At 42.3% G+C, this 16,011-nt stretch overlaps 1 protein-coding gene across 2 annotated transcripts in view; it reads left to right on the top strand.

Moving 5' to 3' along the window:
* The window catches only part of raraa (retinoic acid receptor, alpha a), a 153,166-nt gene that overhangs the window by 56,845 nt on the left and 80,310 nt on the right, over window positions 1-16,011 (top strand). For both annotated transcript variants that reach the window (XM_083994271.1, XM_083994272.1), the window contains one exon: window positions 14,055-14,870. In XM_083994271.1, the coding sequence (XP_083850397.1) occupies window positions 14,717-14,870 (154 nt within the window). In that variant the 5' untranslated portion in view covers window positions 14,055-14,716. The remainder of the gene's footprint in view (window positions 1-14,054; window positions 14,871-16,011) is intronic.

The raw sequence follows: 16,011 nt of genomic DNA, 5'->3' as shown, positions 1-16,011 counted from the left end.
CAATCCTGAGGTTTTTGTCTGATAAATTATTGAAGGGGTTTAGTAAAAGACCTAAGGAAACCAGAGATTGTCAGGACAGTACCAGAGGGCTGGCGAGGCAGGACTGAGGGAGTGGAAGCCATGTGTGACTGTTGGGAAAGAATAATATGCACTACAGACCCCAGACCACAGGAGGCATGACTCCCTCACCACCAGGAAACCTCAGGGCTTTCTGCTTCATGTTCTGTTTGCTCTCACTTTGCTTCTCATTTAGTCCCTGCACCTTCTGTGTGCACACTTCTTTTCCTCAGTGCTGCCACATGACTTTCTTCTTCCTTACCGCTTTGTTCCCTTTGGAGTTTTTTTTTTACCACCTCTTCCCCCCCAGAAAGTTTCTGTGACTCTATCTGTATTGCTCACTTCCCATGTCCCTCGGTCCAGAGCACGTTTAGCCTTTAACTCCCTCTCCGCGATGGCCTTTTATCCCCTCCCACCCCGCCCGTCTCATTTGGCTCCCTTCCCTCTTTTCTTTTCCAGCTCTCTTGCTTTCACCTCTCCACTCTCTTCATATTTCATATTAAGCAATCCTTTCCATGGAGCCAGCTGTGTAAACAATAGGGACCGGCCCTTCATGTTTTCTCAGAACGAGAGAAAAATGCTGGAAAAACCTGGACACAAGGAGCTCGCCGCACGCCGTCCGCGCTGATGATCTATGGCCCTTTGTCTCTCTGACCTCCTTTGAGCGCGAGTGGGACTTTCTGGGCAGTGTGTTGGTTTTTGTGTGTGTGTGAGGCAGTGTGAAGCATGCGGGGCAGTGTGTTTATGCGGGTGTGGGAGCTTCACTGTTACCATAGCCCCCTGCAAATATTGACCGAGTCCAATAGCTACAGTGAGTAACTCGAAAGCAAACGCTGCATGTCATGCTCTGCCAGATAATGCTTACATTTTTTCACCAATGCCATTCTCACTGAAAATGATCTGGCTTGCTTAATGCATAACTTTGCAAGAGCCCCCCCCCCCCCCCCCTTCATATAGCATTTAATTTGTGATATTGATAAACAGAAAGTAATCTCAGCTGGGAGTCGCATTGGAGCTGACCCATATTTAGCAGAAGCACCGCCTCATGCTATCTATAGGTCTATAATCCGTCTACCTATACTGCTGGCAGACTGTTTGCACAGGGATGTTCCTAGAAGCTGCTGGTGTTCCCAGGATTTAACACTCTGCATCTGATACTCTTTATTTAAGGGGGTGGGTGGGTCGGCGGCCAACTTTAGTTGTGGGATTTTATTGACTTTGGTTGACACAGTTTGCTAGTGTGTGCATGTGTGTGCGTGTGCATCTGTCAGGGTTTCGCTGTGTCTGTGTGTTTATGGGCCCATATGCATGCATGCATGCAGGTGGGCAGATGGTCCAGTTCTGCACGGACAGCCACAGTGGTGCTCATTTTGTGCGAGGGAAGAAAGCTACCATCTTAACCTGACACACACACGCAGCTCATCTCTAGGTTTATTTTTTGCAGGTGCAGCGCTTGCTGGCATTTGAGATAATTAAAGGCTGACCTTTCTGAGGTGAGGCAGAAATGTCACCCAGCCTGCTTCGCTGACAAGTGGATTCACCCTACAGGGGGCCTTGGCAAAATGGCTGAGGATTCTCACCGCCCCGGATGCATGCTTAACACCTTTTGGGCCTCTTGCGGCCACACTCGCCGGCTGTCACAGAGACTCAGCCCCCGCTTCCTGCTCTCTCTCAGTCACAGTGCCACGGCTAACTATGATTCTGACCATCTCAGAGTAACGCTGGTGGGAGGAGCGCTGAGTTGGAAGTATTGTTGGGTCAGACAGCTGAGAGGAACATTTGCGTTACAATTTACTTATGTAAAAGAAGAGGAGTAGAAGACCAAGGGATTAGGAAATAATCCATAATACAGTGTAATCTCTACTTTATAATAATCCTGCAAAGATGAAATGAATTGCAGCAGCTATTTTAGTTTCTTTAGATCTCAGACCTTATTTCACTGATAGTTGGAAACAGTCGATTTTAGCTTATCTTTTCTATCTCAATATTAAAGTGAGTGACTTAGAGATTTTCCACCAACTCCACTGGACAGTGGTTTATGACTGCGTTGGTCAGTTTGTCTGCTTGAAAATCCCATTTTGCAAAAAAATAAAATGTATTAAAGGGATAGTAGCATTTTTTTTTAAAGTGGGGTTGTATGATCTACAAATAGCCCCTAAGTACTTTAATGGGCTCTATGCACAGCTCCACCACTTCCTGAATTTAAGGCAGGTCCTTCATTTCCTGTCTTATATTATTGGACAAACTGATTAATCCAGGTGTGTCTGACCATTGTGACTACTCAGACACACCTGGATTAATCAGTGTGTCCAATAGTGTTGGGCGATTTTGACATTCTCAGATCGTCCCAATCGCCCTCCCTGGAGATCGCCGATAGACCCCGATAGGGGCGGCGGCGGCTTATCGCACCGTGCCCTGCTGTCATGCATGCGCGCTTCTCTCTCTCTGTGTGTGTGAGGGCTAATAACGGAGAAAGAGCACTATGATCAATGAACGGAACGCTATTGCGTTGCCGAAAGCCGAAAAATCTATTCATGGCGGATGTAATTTATTTGTGGCATTTCAGTGAACACCTCGTCGGGCTGTAACACACACAGCCACAACACCAGCTAAACGTGTTTCCTCAAATTTGAGGCGGAGTGGCCATCCTGTTTACCACAGAGATTTTGTGTGCGGTCATATGACTACCTGGCTCCGTCTGATTGGACGTCGCCAGTGGCTGCATTTGATTGGTGAAACACTGTCATTTGACAGAGTATCTGTTGGAAGCAGCAAGCCAAGCGGCTTCATTAAAACAAAACAAACAGATTGCGCATTAGATCAATAAAAATGTAGCGAGTATGTGTGTGTAAAATCGGCAAGAAAACAAAACATCGCCGATCGTCCTTCCAATCGCCGATAGACGATTGGATCGCCAATCGGCACAACCCTAGTGTCCAATAATGTAAGACAGGAAATTAAGGACCTGCCTTAAATTCAGGAAGTGGTGGAGCTGTGCATAGAGCCCATTGCAGTAGAAGCACTCCTCCCGTTAGCAACGCCAGCCCATAGCCCTGCCCAGAGAATAAAAACATACAGTGTCGTGAATGGACCCAAAGAAACGGCCTATTTTTGCGGCCTAAAAGAGGTTTTACCTGAAAAAAAAATACACAGTTCCATTGTTCACTATAGTAGGGCTGGAAAAAATTATATTATAGCGAACAATGGAACTGTGTTTTTTTTTTCCAGATAAAACCTCTTTTAGGCCGCGAAAATAGGTTGTTGTGTTATGTTGTAAATCTCTGGGCAGGGCTATGGGCTGGCGTTGCTAACGGGAGGAGTGCAGAGAGTCTTCTACTGCAATTAAAGTACTTAGGGGCTATTTGTAGATCATACAACCCCACTTTTAAAAAAATGCTACTATCCCTTTAAAGTGACATTTAAGAGACAGACCAACAAACTGACTGACAAAATGATGCAAAAATGTAATAAATCATAATGTATCACTATATTTTCTTGCAATATTAAGAACTATCACAATAATATTGGATTGTGAAAATATGGTATCATTGGGCCTCTGGTGATTTCCCAATCCTACCTTATAGTATCACCACAGCTCTCTTGGAACCTTAAAAACTAAAAAACTAACCAGCTGCTGCAGCAGTGGTGGAGAATGACAACAAACCAAGTATCAGTGCCCTTTTGCACCGTTGTTTTTGTGAGACATTTTGAAGTGCTGAATCCATAACATCACACCTCCATGTCACACACATTCCTTTTCTAAAAAAAAAAAAAAAAAAAAAACTTCCTCTGAATGATTTAAAGCTATAATAGTGAGGACGGCTCACTTCAGCAAACTAGTTTTGGGAATTCTTCCAGTTCTGGTTCTGTCTTAATGCATCTCAGACATCATTTAGTAAAGAGTAATAGGTGAGGTGGTGCAAACTATTAGTGACCTTCTCTGACTCCAAGCTTCTCACTAGCCTTGCAAGACCCTTTCTGTCCTAAATAATTCACCTCTATTAGATGAAATTCCGTGTTGGTGACTTGTCAAAGTGTCCCACTCTGACTCATCCCCTCCCCACTCCCCCCTCCCCTCTCCGCTGAACATGTGGTCTACTCTTTATGCAAAATCCATCCCATCCGAGCAAGTAATATACAGTAAATGCAGTGCACTGTATGACTCTCCCTCAGGGCTCAAAGATGACATGCAAATGTGGTTCAGGGCACGACTTGGACACACATAAATAAGCACACACACACAGGCTACATGCGTGACCGCACACACCACCCACTCGCACAGATACTTGTTGATATATACACACACCTACCTTAAAAAAAAAAAAACGCACACACGCAGGGGGTGTCACGCACACGCTCTCAAAATGAGCAGTAGGGTACACATTCATGCGTGCACATTCGCTCATTCACTCCCGTGACGTCCTGTCTCACTTCTGGAGTGTATATCCGCCCACGCTGCTGTCCTCATAAAAATTTCAATGCATCGTGCTTCAGCGACTTCCATTATGTGTACCACTGCGAAGCCATACAGGCTGGAGCTGGAGCTCACTCTGTGCTGTTAGAGACTGACAGTCCACTCAGCGCTAGCAGGCTGCAGCCTTCCCTGTGGAGTGGTTTCTGTATAAAATCCATGTGGGTTTTTATTTTTAGGCTATTACAGTGAAATTCTTATGTCATCCGTCTCAATCTGAAACGCTGAAGCACTGTGATGTTATTTGAAACGGCAGGTGCAACACATGGGCCGTGCTGAAATGACATGTTGAGTGTAGGAACAGCGTTTATGAAGTCGTGGATATCATTTAACTACATAATAGCAACTGCCTTGATAGCCGCTGAGTTATGTGTTACCTCAGGCGTCGGCTTTATATATGTGAGCAGCTTAGCTAATTGTACTGGCAGCTACCAAACCTGTGGTAGATGCAGCATTAACATAAAGACGTGGCTAGTTCCACTGAAGCCAGCAGCAGTAGCAACGCCCACATCACACATCATGTGCGTGTGCTGAGGTGTTTACGTTTAATATCGTGCCAATTGTCGCACCGTTTGCTTGTCAAAGCCCTGACAACAGTGGGTGTCTGTTTTTACCCTCTGTCCCTGACCTCTTTGAACCGTTACAGGCACACGCATCGGTGGACGCGCACGCACTGAGCTGTGTATGTGTTGTATGTGTTCAAACATCCAACACTTGCATACTGCAGTGAAGTTAGTTTGAAGTTGGATATTTGACAGACATTCGCTCACTCACCCGCTTCTCAATATATTAAAAATCCATATAAAATATAAGATGTGTTCAAATGCAATAAAAACAGGTGTGTCTCATAGAGGAGGCTTAGCCCTACCATCCTGTGTTGATTTTGAGTCAACAGGTCACATGACCTGGGAGTTATTGAGCTCTAATGCTCATATTTACAGTATAAAATAAATCAAAAATCCATATAAAATATTACATTTGTTTAAATGCAATAAAAACAGGTGTGTCTCATAGAGGAGGCTTAGCCCTACCATCCTGTGTTGATTTTGAGTCAACAGGTCACATGACCTGGGAGTTATTGAGCTCTAATGCTCATATTTACTGTATAAAATAAATCAAAAATCCATATAAAATATTACATTTGTTTAAATGCAATAAAAACAGGTGTGTCTCATAGAGGAGGCTTAGCTCTACCATCCTGTGTTGATTTTGAGCCAACAGGTCACATGACCTGGGAGTTATTGAGCTATAATGCTCATATTTACTGTATAAAATATATAAAAAATTGATATAAAATATAAGATGTGTTCAAATACAATAAAAACAGGTGTGTCTCATAGAGGAGGCTTAGCTCTACCATCCTGTGTTGATTCTGAGTCAACAGGTCACATGACCTAGGAGTTATTGAGCTATAATGCTCATATTTACAGTATAAAATACATTAAAAATTCATAGAAAATATAAGATGTGTTCAAATACAATAAAAACAGGTGAGTGTCATAGAGGAGGCTTAGCTCTACCATCCTGTGTTGATTTTGAGCCAACAGGTCACATGACCTGAGAGTTATTGAGCTATAATGCTCATATTTACTGTATAAAATAAATCAAAAATCCATATAAAATATTACATTTGTTTAAATGCAATAAAAACAGGTGTGTCTCATAGAGGAGGCTTAGCCCTACCATCCTGTGTTGATTTTGAGTCAACAGGTCACATAACCTGGGAGTTATTGAGCTCTAATGCTCATATTTACAGTATAAAATAAATCAAAAATCCATATAAAATATTACATTTGTTTAAATGCAATAATAACAGGTGTGTGTCATAGAGGAGGCTTAGCCCTGCCATCCTGTGTTGATTTTGAGCCAACAGGTCACATGACCTGAGAGTTATTGAGCTATAATGCTCATATTTACTGTATAAAATATATTAAAAATTCATATAAAATATAAGATGTGTTCAAATACAATAAAAACAGGTGTGTCTCATAGAGGAGGCTTAGCTCTACCATCCTGTGTTGATTTTGAGCCAACAGGTCACATGACCTAGGAGTTATTGAGCTATAACGCTCCTATTTACAGTATAAGATACATTAAAAATTCATATAAAATATTAAATGTGTTTAAATGCAATAAAAACAGGTGTGTCCCATAGAGGAGGCTTAGCTCTACCATCCTGTGTTGATTTTGAGTCAACAGGTCACATGACCTGGGAGTTATTGAACTATAATGCCTATATTTACTGTATAAAATACATAAAGAATTAATATAAAATATTACATTTGTTTAAATGCAATAAAAACAGGTGTGTGTCATAGAGGAGGCTTAGCTCTACCATCCTGTATTGATTTTGAGCCAACAGGTCACATGACCTGGGAGTTATTGAACTATAATGCTCATATTTACTGTATAAAATACATTAAAAATTCATATAAAATATTACGTTTGTTTAAATGCAATAAAAACAGGTGTGTCTCATAGAGGAGGCTTAGCTCTACCATCCTGTGTTGATTTTGAGCCAACAGGTCACATTAATTTTTTATATATTTTATACAGTAAATATGGGTGTTAGAGCTCAATAACTCCCAGGTCATGTGACCTGTTGGCTCAAAATCAACACAGGACAGAAGATCTAAGCCTCCTCTATGACACACACCTGTTTTTATTGCATTTAAACACATTTACCATTTTATATCAATTTTTTATATATTTTATACAGTAAATATGAGCATTATAGCTCAATAACTCCCAGGTCATGTGACCTGTTGACTCAAAATCAACACAGGATGGTAGGGCTAAGCCTCCTCTATGACACACACCTGTTTTTATTGCATTTAAACACATTTAATATTTTATATGAATTTTTAATGTATCTTATACTGTAAATAGGAGCGTTATAGCTCAATAACTCCTAGGTCATGTGACCTGTTGGCTCAAAATCAACACAGGATGGTAGAGCTAAGCCTCCTCTATGAGACATACCTGTTTTTATTGTATTTGAACACATCTTATATTTTATATGAATTTTTAATATATTTTATACTGTAAATATGAGCATTATAGCTCAATAACTCCCAGGTCATGTGACCTGTTGACTCAAAATCAACACAGGATGGTAGGGCTAAGCCTCCTCTATGAGACACACTTGTTTTTATTGCATTTAAACACATTTACTATTTTAAATCAATTTTTTATATGTTTTATACAGTAAATATGAGCATTATAGCTCAATAACTCTCAGGTCATGTGACCTGTTGGCTCAAAATCAACACAGGATGGTAGAGCTAAGCCTCCTCTATGACACACACCTGTTTTTATTGCATTTAAACAAATGTAATATTTTATATGGATTTTTGATTTATTTTATACTGTAAATATGAGCATTAGAGCTCAATAACTCCCAGGTCATGTGACCTGTTGACTCAAAATCAACACAGGATGGTAGAGCTAAGCCTCCTCTATGAGACACACCTGTTTTTATTGTATTTGAACACATCTTATATTTTCTATGAATTTTTAATGTATTTTATACTGTAAATATGAGCATTATAGCTCAATAACTCCTAGGTCATGTGACCTGTTGACTCAGAATCAACACAGGATGGTAGAGCTAAGCCTCCTCTATGAGACACACCTGTTTTTATTGCATTTAAACACATTTACTATTTTATATCAATTTTTTTATATATTTTATACAGTAAATATGAGCATTATAGCTCAATAACTCCCAGGTCATGTGACCTGTTGGCTCAAAATCAACACAGGATGGTAGAGCTAAGCCTCCTCTATGACACACACCTGTTTTTATTGCATTTAAACAAATGTAATATTTTATATGGATTTTTGATTTATTTTATACTGTAAATATGAGCATTAGAGCTCAATAACTCCTAGGTCATGTGACCTGTTGACTCAAAATCAACACAGGATGGTAGAGCTAAGCCTCCTCTATGAGACACACCTGTTTTTATTGCATTTAAACACATTTACTATTTTATATCAATTTTTTTATATATTTTATACAGTAAATATGAGTATTATAGCTCAATAACTCCCAGGTCATGTGACCTGTTGGCTCAAAATCAACACAGGATGGTAGAGCTAAGCCTCCTCTATGACACACACCTGTTTTTATTGCATTTAAACAAATGTAATATTTTATATGGATTTATGATTTATTTTATACTGTAAATATGAGCATTAGAGCTCAATAACTCCCAGGTCATGTGACCTGTTGACTCAAAATCAACACAGGATGGTAGGGCTAAGCCTCCTCTATGAGACACACCTGTTTTTATTGCATTTGAACACATCTTATATTTTATATGGATTTTTAATATATTGAGAAGCGGGTGAGTGAGCGAATGTCTGTCAAATATCCAACATCAAACTAACTTCACTGCAGTCACTTGCATCTCTCTATTTCTGTACACACCAGAGTCTATATGTTGTGTGGCGTACTTGCCGCCCCCCCTGCGGCTGCGTTTACCGCGCTGTCCGCTCGTCCGCTCGTCCGCTCGTCCGCCGCGACCTCGGCGCTGCCATTTGCCGCTTTTTCCGATTATTAATTCAGCATTTGCTGTCACATCCCATTACGCTCTCTCTCTCGTGACCTCCGACCCTTCATTCTCTCTGCCTGCTACATGCCAAACACACAGAGTGAAGACCATGTGACCCAGATTGTTTGTTTACTTCGCCTTCCACTGTAAGTGATCACATACATTCCCTCTGGAGCTGACCCCCTTGCCTATGTGCTCTTCAGTGTTGAAAGGAGTTTAGCAGATATAGACGAGCCATATAATGGTCAAAGAGACGGATAAAGCTATAGAGGCTGAGGAGGAATTGTTAGAAACTTGCTGAAAGGATGTCCATCAATGACTCAATTCAAAGGCCCAGGGTCTCTGTGCACTTCTATAGGCTGCACCTCATCATCTTTCTAATCTATACCCCATCCATGTGTTGTTTTTTTTTACTCTACAGTCATTCATATTTCAGCTACATAGCCATCTATGCAGTGCAGCAAGTGTTTTTTTTTATATGCACATGTAAGACCAACGCAGAGAAAGTTTGTGTCTTAGGTCTTTACACTTCATCATCTTCACTGTTGTTCATTGTATTTCAGTAATGCACATTTATATAAGAGGTTTCCTGTCGGCCTTGTCAGTACTGGAGAACATCTATACTACAAGTGACAAGCAGAAACCATACAACATAATGTAATCAACTGCTCCCCTTTCTTCTCCTCTGTATCAGTGACCTTGTGTGTCGCTTGTATCATATAGGACGCATACATCATACACTACAGTGGGAGGCACCTGCAACTGAGATTGGAGAGCGCCCGGACAGAAAAATGGAGGAGTGATTAGTGTGTTTGCATGAATGCAGTCGTCTGTGTGTGTGTGTGAAGGGCATCAGGAGCAAAGAGAAGAGATGTGTGTATGAGGAAACATGGAGTAAATGATGTGTTTGTTCCAGTGTTTATATGTACATGTATTGTCAGCCCACGTACATATACACACTTTTATGTACAAACTTTCAGTGTGAGTGTGTGTGTGATCTAATTTGAAATGTTGCATGTTTACACTTGTGCGCAGGGATTTCAGCCGACCACAGCTGTTTGTGAGAAGTGTGATTGGTTTGTGTACATTGACAGGAAGGAGGATGTGGAGTGCGTGTCAGCAGCTTTACCCAGCTTTGGCGGTGCGTGTGCAGTTTTCACAGCAGATTATACTGACCCCAAGTTATGCCTTGATTCCTCGCACAATGGTGTGTATGTGGTCTCAGTGCCCTCGCATCGTACGTGTGCGATTATGCAAGTGCTCGGTTACGTTGTGCATCTGTCTGTCCAGACTCAGTTATGACGTGTGTGTGTGTGTGTTTGAAATGCCTCAGCTGCACCAGTCAGACATTGTTTACGCATCAGAAAATGTTTGTGTGCTCACAGCTCCAGACTCGAACCCTCATTCATGACATATTCCAACATCAAGATTTGATTGTAACTGAACAGAAACTTATATTAGGATTCATCAATATTTAAATAGTTTAAAATTAATTTTAAATATTCAACAAAATTCAAATTAATATCTATTTTCAACCTTTTTATGTTTTACAAGTTTTTGCACAGGGACAATAGTTGGTTGGATGCTTTCCAGTACAGATACGATGTTGATACTTCATCAAATATGTTTCTCAGTTTCTACTTTTAAAGGGAGAGTTCAACATTTTGGCAAATTGGCCCGTTGCCATAATCGCTATAGTCATAGCAGTAGGTTCATTACCTTTATTTGTCCGTGTAAGCTATTTTTAGAACGGCGGAGCAGAGCCGCGAGCTGCTCAGAGCTACGCTACGGAGTCTAATGGGATTTCTTGGTTTCCCTCATCAAACTCATCAAATACACAATCCAAAAACTCCAAAACGCTTTCGTGGACAAGTTGTGACCTGTACATTCACCACGCTATGAGATAATAACGGAACGTTACGAAACTGAGTTGTTTTCGAGGTAAATACAGAGCCTGCTTGCTGAAAAACTGTCCCTGAAGGCAACGTGCATCAGCGGTTTTGCACGAATTTACCTCTAAAACAACTCTGTCTCGTAACGTTCCGTTATCTCATTGCGTGGTGAATGTGCAGGTCACAACTTGTGCACGAGAGCGTGGATTGTTTTATTTGATGAGTTTGATGAAGGAAACCAAGAAATCCCATTAGCCTCCGTAGTGTAGCTCTGAGCAGCTCACGGCTCTGCTCCACCGTTCTAAAAACAGCTTGCACCGACAAATAAAGGTAACAAACCTACTGCTATGACTATAGCGATTATGGCAATGGGCCAATTTGCCAAAATGTTGAACTATCCCTTTAAATCAAAGACTCAGTGGAAGCATTGACTGCCTTCAGGTCCTACTCGTCTGTTTCTATCCCTGGTTGCACCAGAGCGACGGTATTTCTTTCTGTCTGCTGTCACATCAGTGAAAAGAATGAAATCTGCCTCCACCACAACAAACTTGCGCTGGGGCTAAGTGCATGGTAATGCGCCGCCGCTTATCATTGGGAACGGCCTCTCACGGTGCCCACACTAGATGCCGTAATGATAATGTTGAGGGAAGTGGCCCATTTCCAGCCTGTGGGTTGTCCCAGTGTCCCTGTGAGTTGTAGTTCCTCACTGAAAGACCCAGTTCAGCATCTGTGGCCTCTGGGTGTTGCATTAAAATATATAGAGCTTTACATCACCTCACCGTGTATCTTTGACAGTGCTGATGCATTTTACATGATCCGGCCAGTGTGCAGCGCGGAGTGTATGGAGGCCTAGGTTCATAATGGTAATGGTTGTGTATTACTTTGTATTATAGAAGCAGAAATAATATTGTTCCCTTTAGCTTGTAGCTCTCTTTTGTTTTAATGGGTGGCTACTCAAGAGGAGGTGTGGGAGCGGGGGGCGGCCTTTAAAAGCAAATAAAACTATATCTAACTCCCGTGGGCTTTTAAAAATGCTAGTAAAGCTTTCGGACTAATATGAGCGCACCCTTCAGCCCGCAACCCCTGACCACCACACACACCAGCTCACTGTGACAGCGTGACTGGAGAGCACTTTGGCAACAATCAATAAAAATACGGCGCCTAATAGAAGACCGAGCCAATAAAATCAGCTCTCCATCTGATTAACAGACATATCAGAGCTCCGCGTTCTCCACCTGCGCTATGTACACACACTCACACACCCACAGGCGCATGGTTTTACTGCAGTTTGGTAACTCATTCCCGTCAGTTCACTCATTTTTCTTACATGATGAAGGTACACACAGTCTCGCTCACATGCTCACACATGCACAGGTCATGCACTGAGCCCACATGGAGTCGCAGTCGGAGAGCAGTTCTCTGACAGTTACGCCACCGACTGTCGTACTGTTCTAAAAGATGGTGATGAAAAAGCCTCTTCTACAGCGGTTTCTTCTGTAGTTCCTGAATATTGTATTACACGTCAGACGGCTTCAGTGAAAAACGGTGGGAAGAGATTTGACAGCAGCGACAGTGATTCTGATCCCATAAGGATGAACACACTATCAAATATACAGATAGCACAGAGAGCAGATGAACTGAGAAACAAAATAAATGTAGTGATGATGGGTGACTGAGTTGCTTTTACTGACTATTAACTGTTAACTAACCAGATTAAAATGTTGTATTAAGAATAGATGAGTGTCTGTAAGCAAAACACATTGAAATCTGAGTGCTCTGTGTATCAAGTGCATAATGGCCTCTCCTGCGCAGCAAAATATTAAACGAGTTAAAATAAATAGCAAATAGCATCGAGGCTTTCTAATGCATAAACAGATTAACAAAATGAAAACACATCGAATCCTCCAGCGCTGTGTAATGAAACGCACTCTTCAGATCTCAACCCAGCCGAACACCAATGGAGAGTTTGGACTGTTATTATTAAAGCATCAAATTAAAGAATATCTTTTGTAAGAGAAGGTGTTTATTTCTCCGGCAGACTTTCAGAGACTGTGTGCCGGAGGATTTTTATTTTTTTTATTTTTTGGCTGGCTTGTCTTGGCCAAACACTTTCTGGAGACACTTAGTGTTGGTTTTTCCTTTAATTTGTCACCCGTCTGCACAAAGCTGCCGCCAGTGCGTCCCCCTCACCTGTCATATCCCCATGCTTTATCTACATCATACAAGTGGGAACAGGCACACAAACATGTCTGACTTGACCCCTCTCTCTTTACAGGAGTTCATCCATGATGTCCTGGTGTGATTCATGTTCGAGTGCCACATTCCTGAGCAGCAACGCTGCTCATGCAAAGACACATTCCTCCTGCTTATTCAGTGTGTGTGTGTGTGTTGCAATGTCTTTTAGTTTTACATACACTGACTCAGTGAAGGGTCATTACAGTCAAATATAAATTATGCCCATGTTATGACAAGCTGTTTTAAAGAAATAGTTTCTCCCGCACTCCTGCGTATGTTTTGGTGTTAGTGTAGCACTTTGTGATAATTGTGCGCTCTGGGTGTATAGCTGTCAATGCCCTCATGTGAGGTCATGCTTTCTGTGGTGATTACAAGTCTCTTTGTACCAGTCTTAGTCTTAATTTTGAAGTGGAGTCTGCAGCAGAAATCTCCAGTGGTCCCAGAACGGTGCTGTACGTCTCACCTCTGGCTTCTGCAACTGGTGTAATTAGCAAAGTTTTTCTTTTGTGTTGCTCTCTCCATTTATCTTTTGGCTCCTCTCCCAAAGTATTTGTAGTCTGTTACTGTTAATGAGCGCGCATATGAGCACACAAAGCTGCGAGGAGACATCACATACCCACTGCTCTCTTCACAGTTTTAACACTCCATTAGATAATTAAGGCGGATGGGGTGTTTTTGTAACATTTCAGATGAGACATTACCATTAATTAGTGTCAAAAGAAAAGAACTGTTTTGCTCAGCCACTTAAGTACAAAGGGAACCGATCTCTTTACCTTGTCACTGAAGCACTAAATGATCTCTCTCTTTCTCTCTCTCTCTCTCTCTGTTTTCCTTCCATAGGCAGCGGCTGTGCGACGGCAGAGAGGAGGCCCGTCTAAGGAGAGGAGCTTTGTTTTGGCATCATGTGATCGGCGCATTCCCTCGGAGCACTCTGCAGTGGAAGAGTAAATCTGCGCTCCCGCCGAAGCTTCGCAACCACTAGCGCCCCTATCACCACTATCGCCACTCCTGACTGCAGTCATCAAAGTCACCTGCTCTTGACTCGACTTGCCTTCTGTCTCTTTTCTCCCTCTTCATCCTGAAGATAAGGAATGGCTGTGCTACTTTCCAGCCTGCCCAACGCCTCTCGCAAATAAGGCCTTTCAGCCTGTTTCACAATACCAGAGAAAGGAAGGCTAAAACAGTCCACAGCCCCCTTTTATACTCTCTACCCCGTGTCTCTTTTTTTTTTTTTTTTTTATCTTTGTGTCCTCAGATACTCAGTCCTCAACACACACATTGACTAACGCTGCTGGATTTTTGCCTCTTTAAGGACCACTTTCCAAGCCATAAGGATATTTTTACAAACTTCACCCGGCAGCCTTTTGGAATATCTACTCATCCCGGGTTCCCTATGGGGGACTAATTAATCGCAGGAATCCACACGGACTCCTCTGTGGCTGTGTTAGTTGAGGTGGTTTTCAGTGAGGTCTGTTTGTGACTGGAGGGTGGACTGAGCCATCATGGCTGGGAAGGGCAACCCGGTGCCGGGCCCCCACCTCAACGGCTTCCCCATGCCCACCTACTCCTACTTCTTCCCCCACATGCTGGGGAGCCTGTCGCCTCCGGCCCTGCCAGGACTGCCCCTCAGCGGCTACAGCACGCCTTCACCAGCCAGTGAGTAAACTCTGACTTCATCTCCTTTTGCTGGTTGATGTTTAGCCTTGAAGTGGAAGTGGTCTGTACCTGTGTTGAGCTCTAACTGTCATGCCAGTTGGTTTTTGAGTGACAGGCAGAGGGGGAGAGGATTTACTTCCCTTTGTGTGTGTCCTGGTTTTACTCTGGAGGCTGCGGCTCACCGTTTCCTGCGCTGCTCTCCTACTGCGTGCCGTGCGCGCACATATGCTTGTGCTTGTAAAAGGACACTTTCATCTCATCCTGTTTGGATCATTCCTATGTGAAAGACGTGTGTGTTGGTAAACAGAGAGCGGCGCGCACACACACTCTCTCCCTCTCTCTCTCTCACCACACACGCACACACACACCCACATCGCCTCCAGCGCTGTCCTTAATTTACGAGCCCACACACATCAACACTCACACACACACACACACAGAGACGTCAGCGTGGATCACAAGGAAATGAGGCAGGACAGCCAGAAAGGAGCATTGCTTATTTGGGGAGCACAAATTTGGCACGTGTTGCTAAAATAAATCTCAAAAATGCTATCATTGTAGCCAACCTTCATGGTGCGACTCCTTTGTACTATCAATCACGAGCCTCAGAACTGACGTGCAGAGTTGCTTATTTAAGTCAAACTAGAAGAAAAGCAGTCTTCATAAGGAAAGAGCAGCAGCTCTGTAGTCTATTATTTATACCCAAGAAACTTTGTTTGAGGCTGAAGAGTGGTGGAGGAGCTGCTCAGATCTTTTACTCAGGTAAAAGCAGCAGTTGAAACTTCTGCCAGATGATCACGAAGCAGAAGTCTGTTACTAATCACATTTAATGGCCCCTTTTCAGAAAGAAATATGAATATATATTGTTATTGCATTACTATTACTGATGCAACACCCAATTGCAGCAGCTCAAGTACATGCTGAGATGTAGTTAATTTTGTAATAATGTACCATACTCTACTGTACGAGCGTGTGTTTGCATTGTAAGAGTATCTTAGTGATCAAGTTATTGTGTCAAGGCTTTTCTGGGGATGAGCTGTCACACCATGACAGAAAAACACTCGGAGCTGCAGCTTTCACCAAGTCACGCACTGAAATCTGAATTTGACACAAAGATCCTTGAAGCATGTCCATTTGTATT

This window comes from Trachurus trachurus, assembly GCF_905171665.1.
Source record: "Trachurus trachurus genome assembly, chromosome: 19".
Lineage (NCBI taxonomy): Eukaryota > Metazoa > Chordata > Actinopteri > Carangiformes > Carangidae > Trachurus > Trachurus trachurus.
Note: the sequence above shows the minus strand (reverse complement) of the source record. Positions and strands in the feature narration are given on the sequence as shown.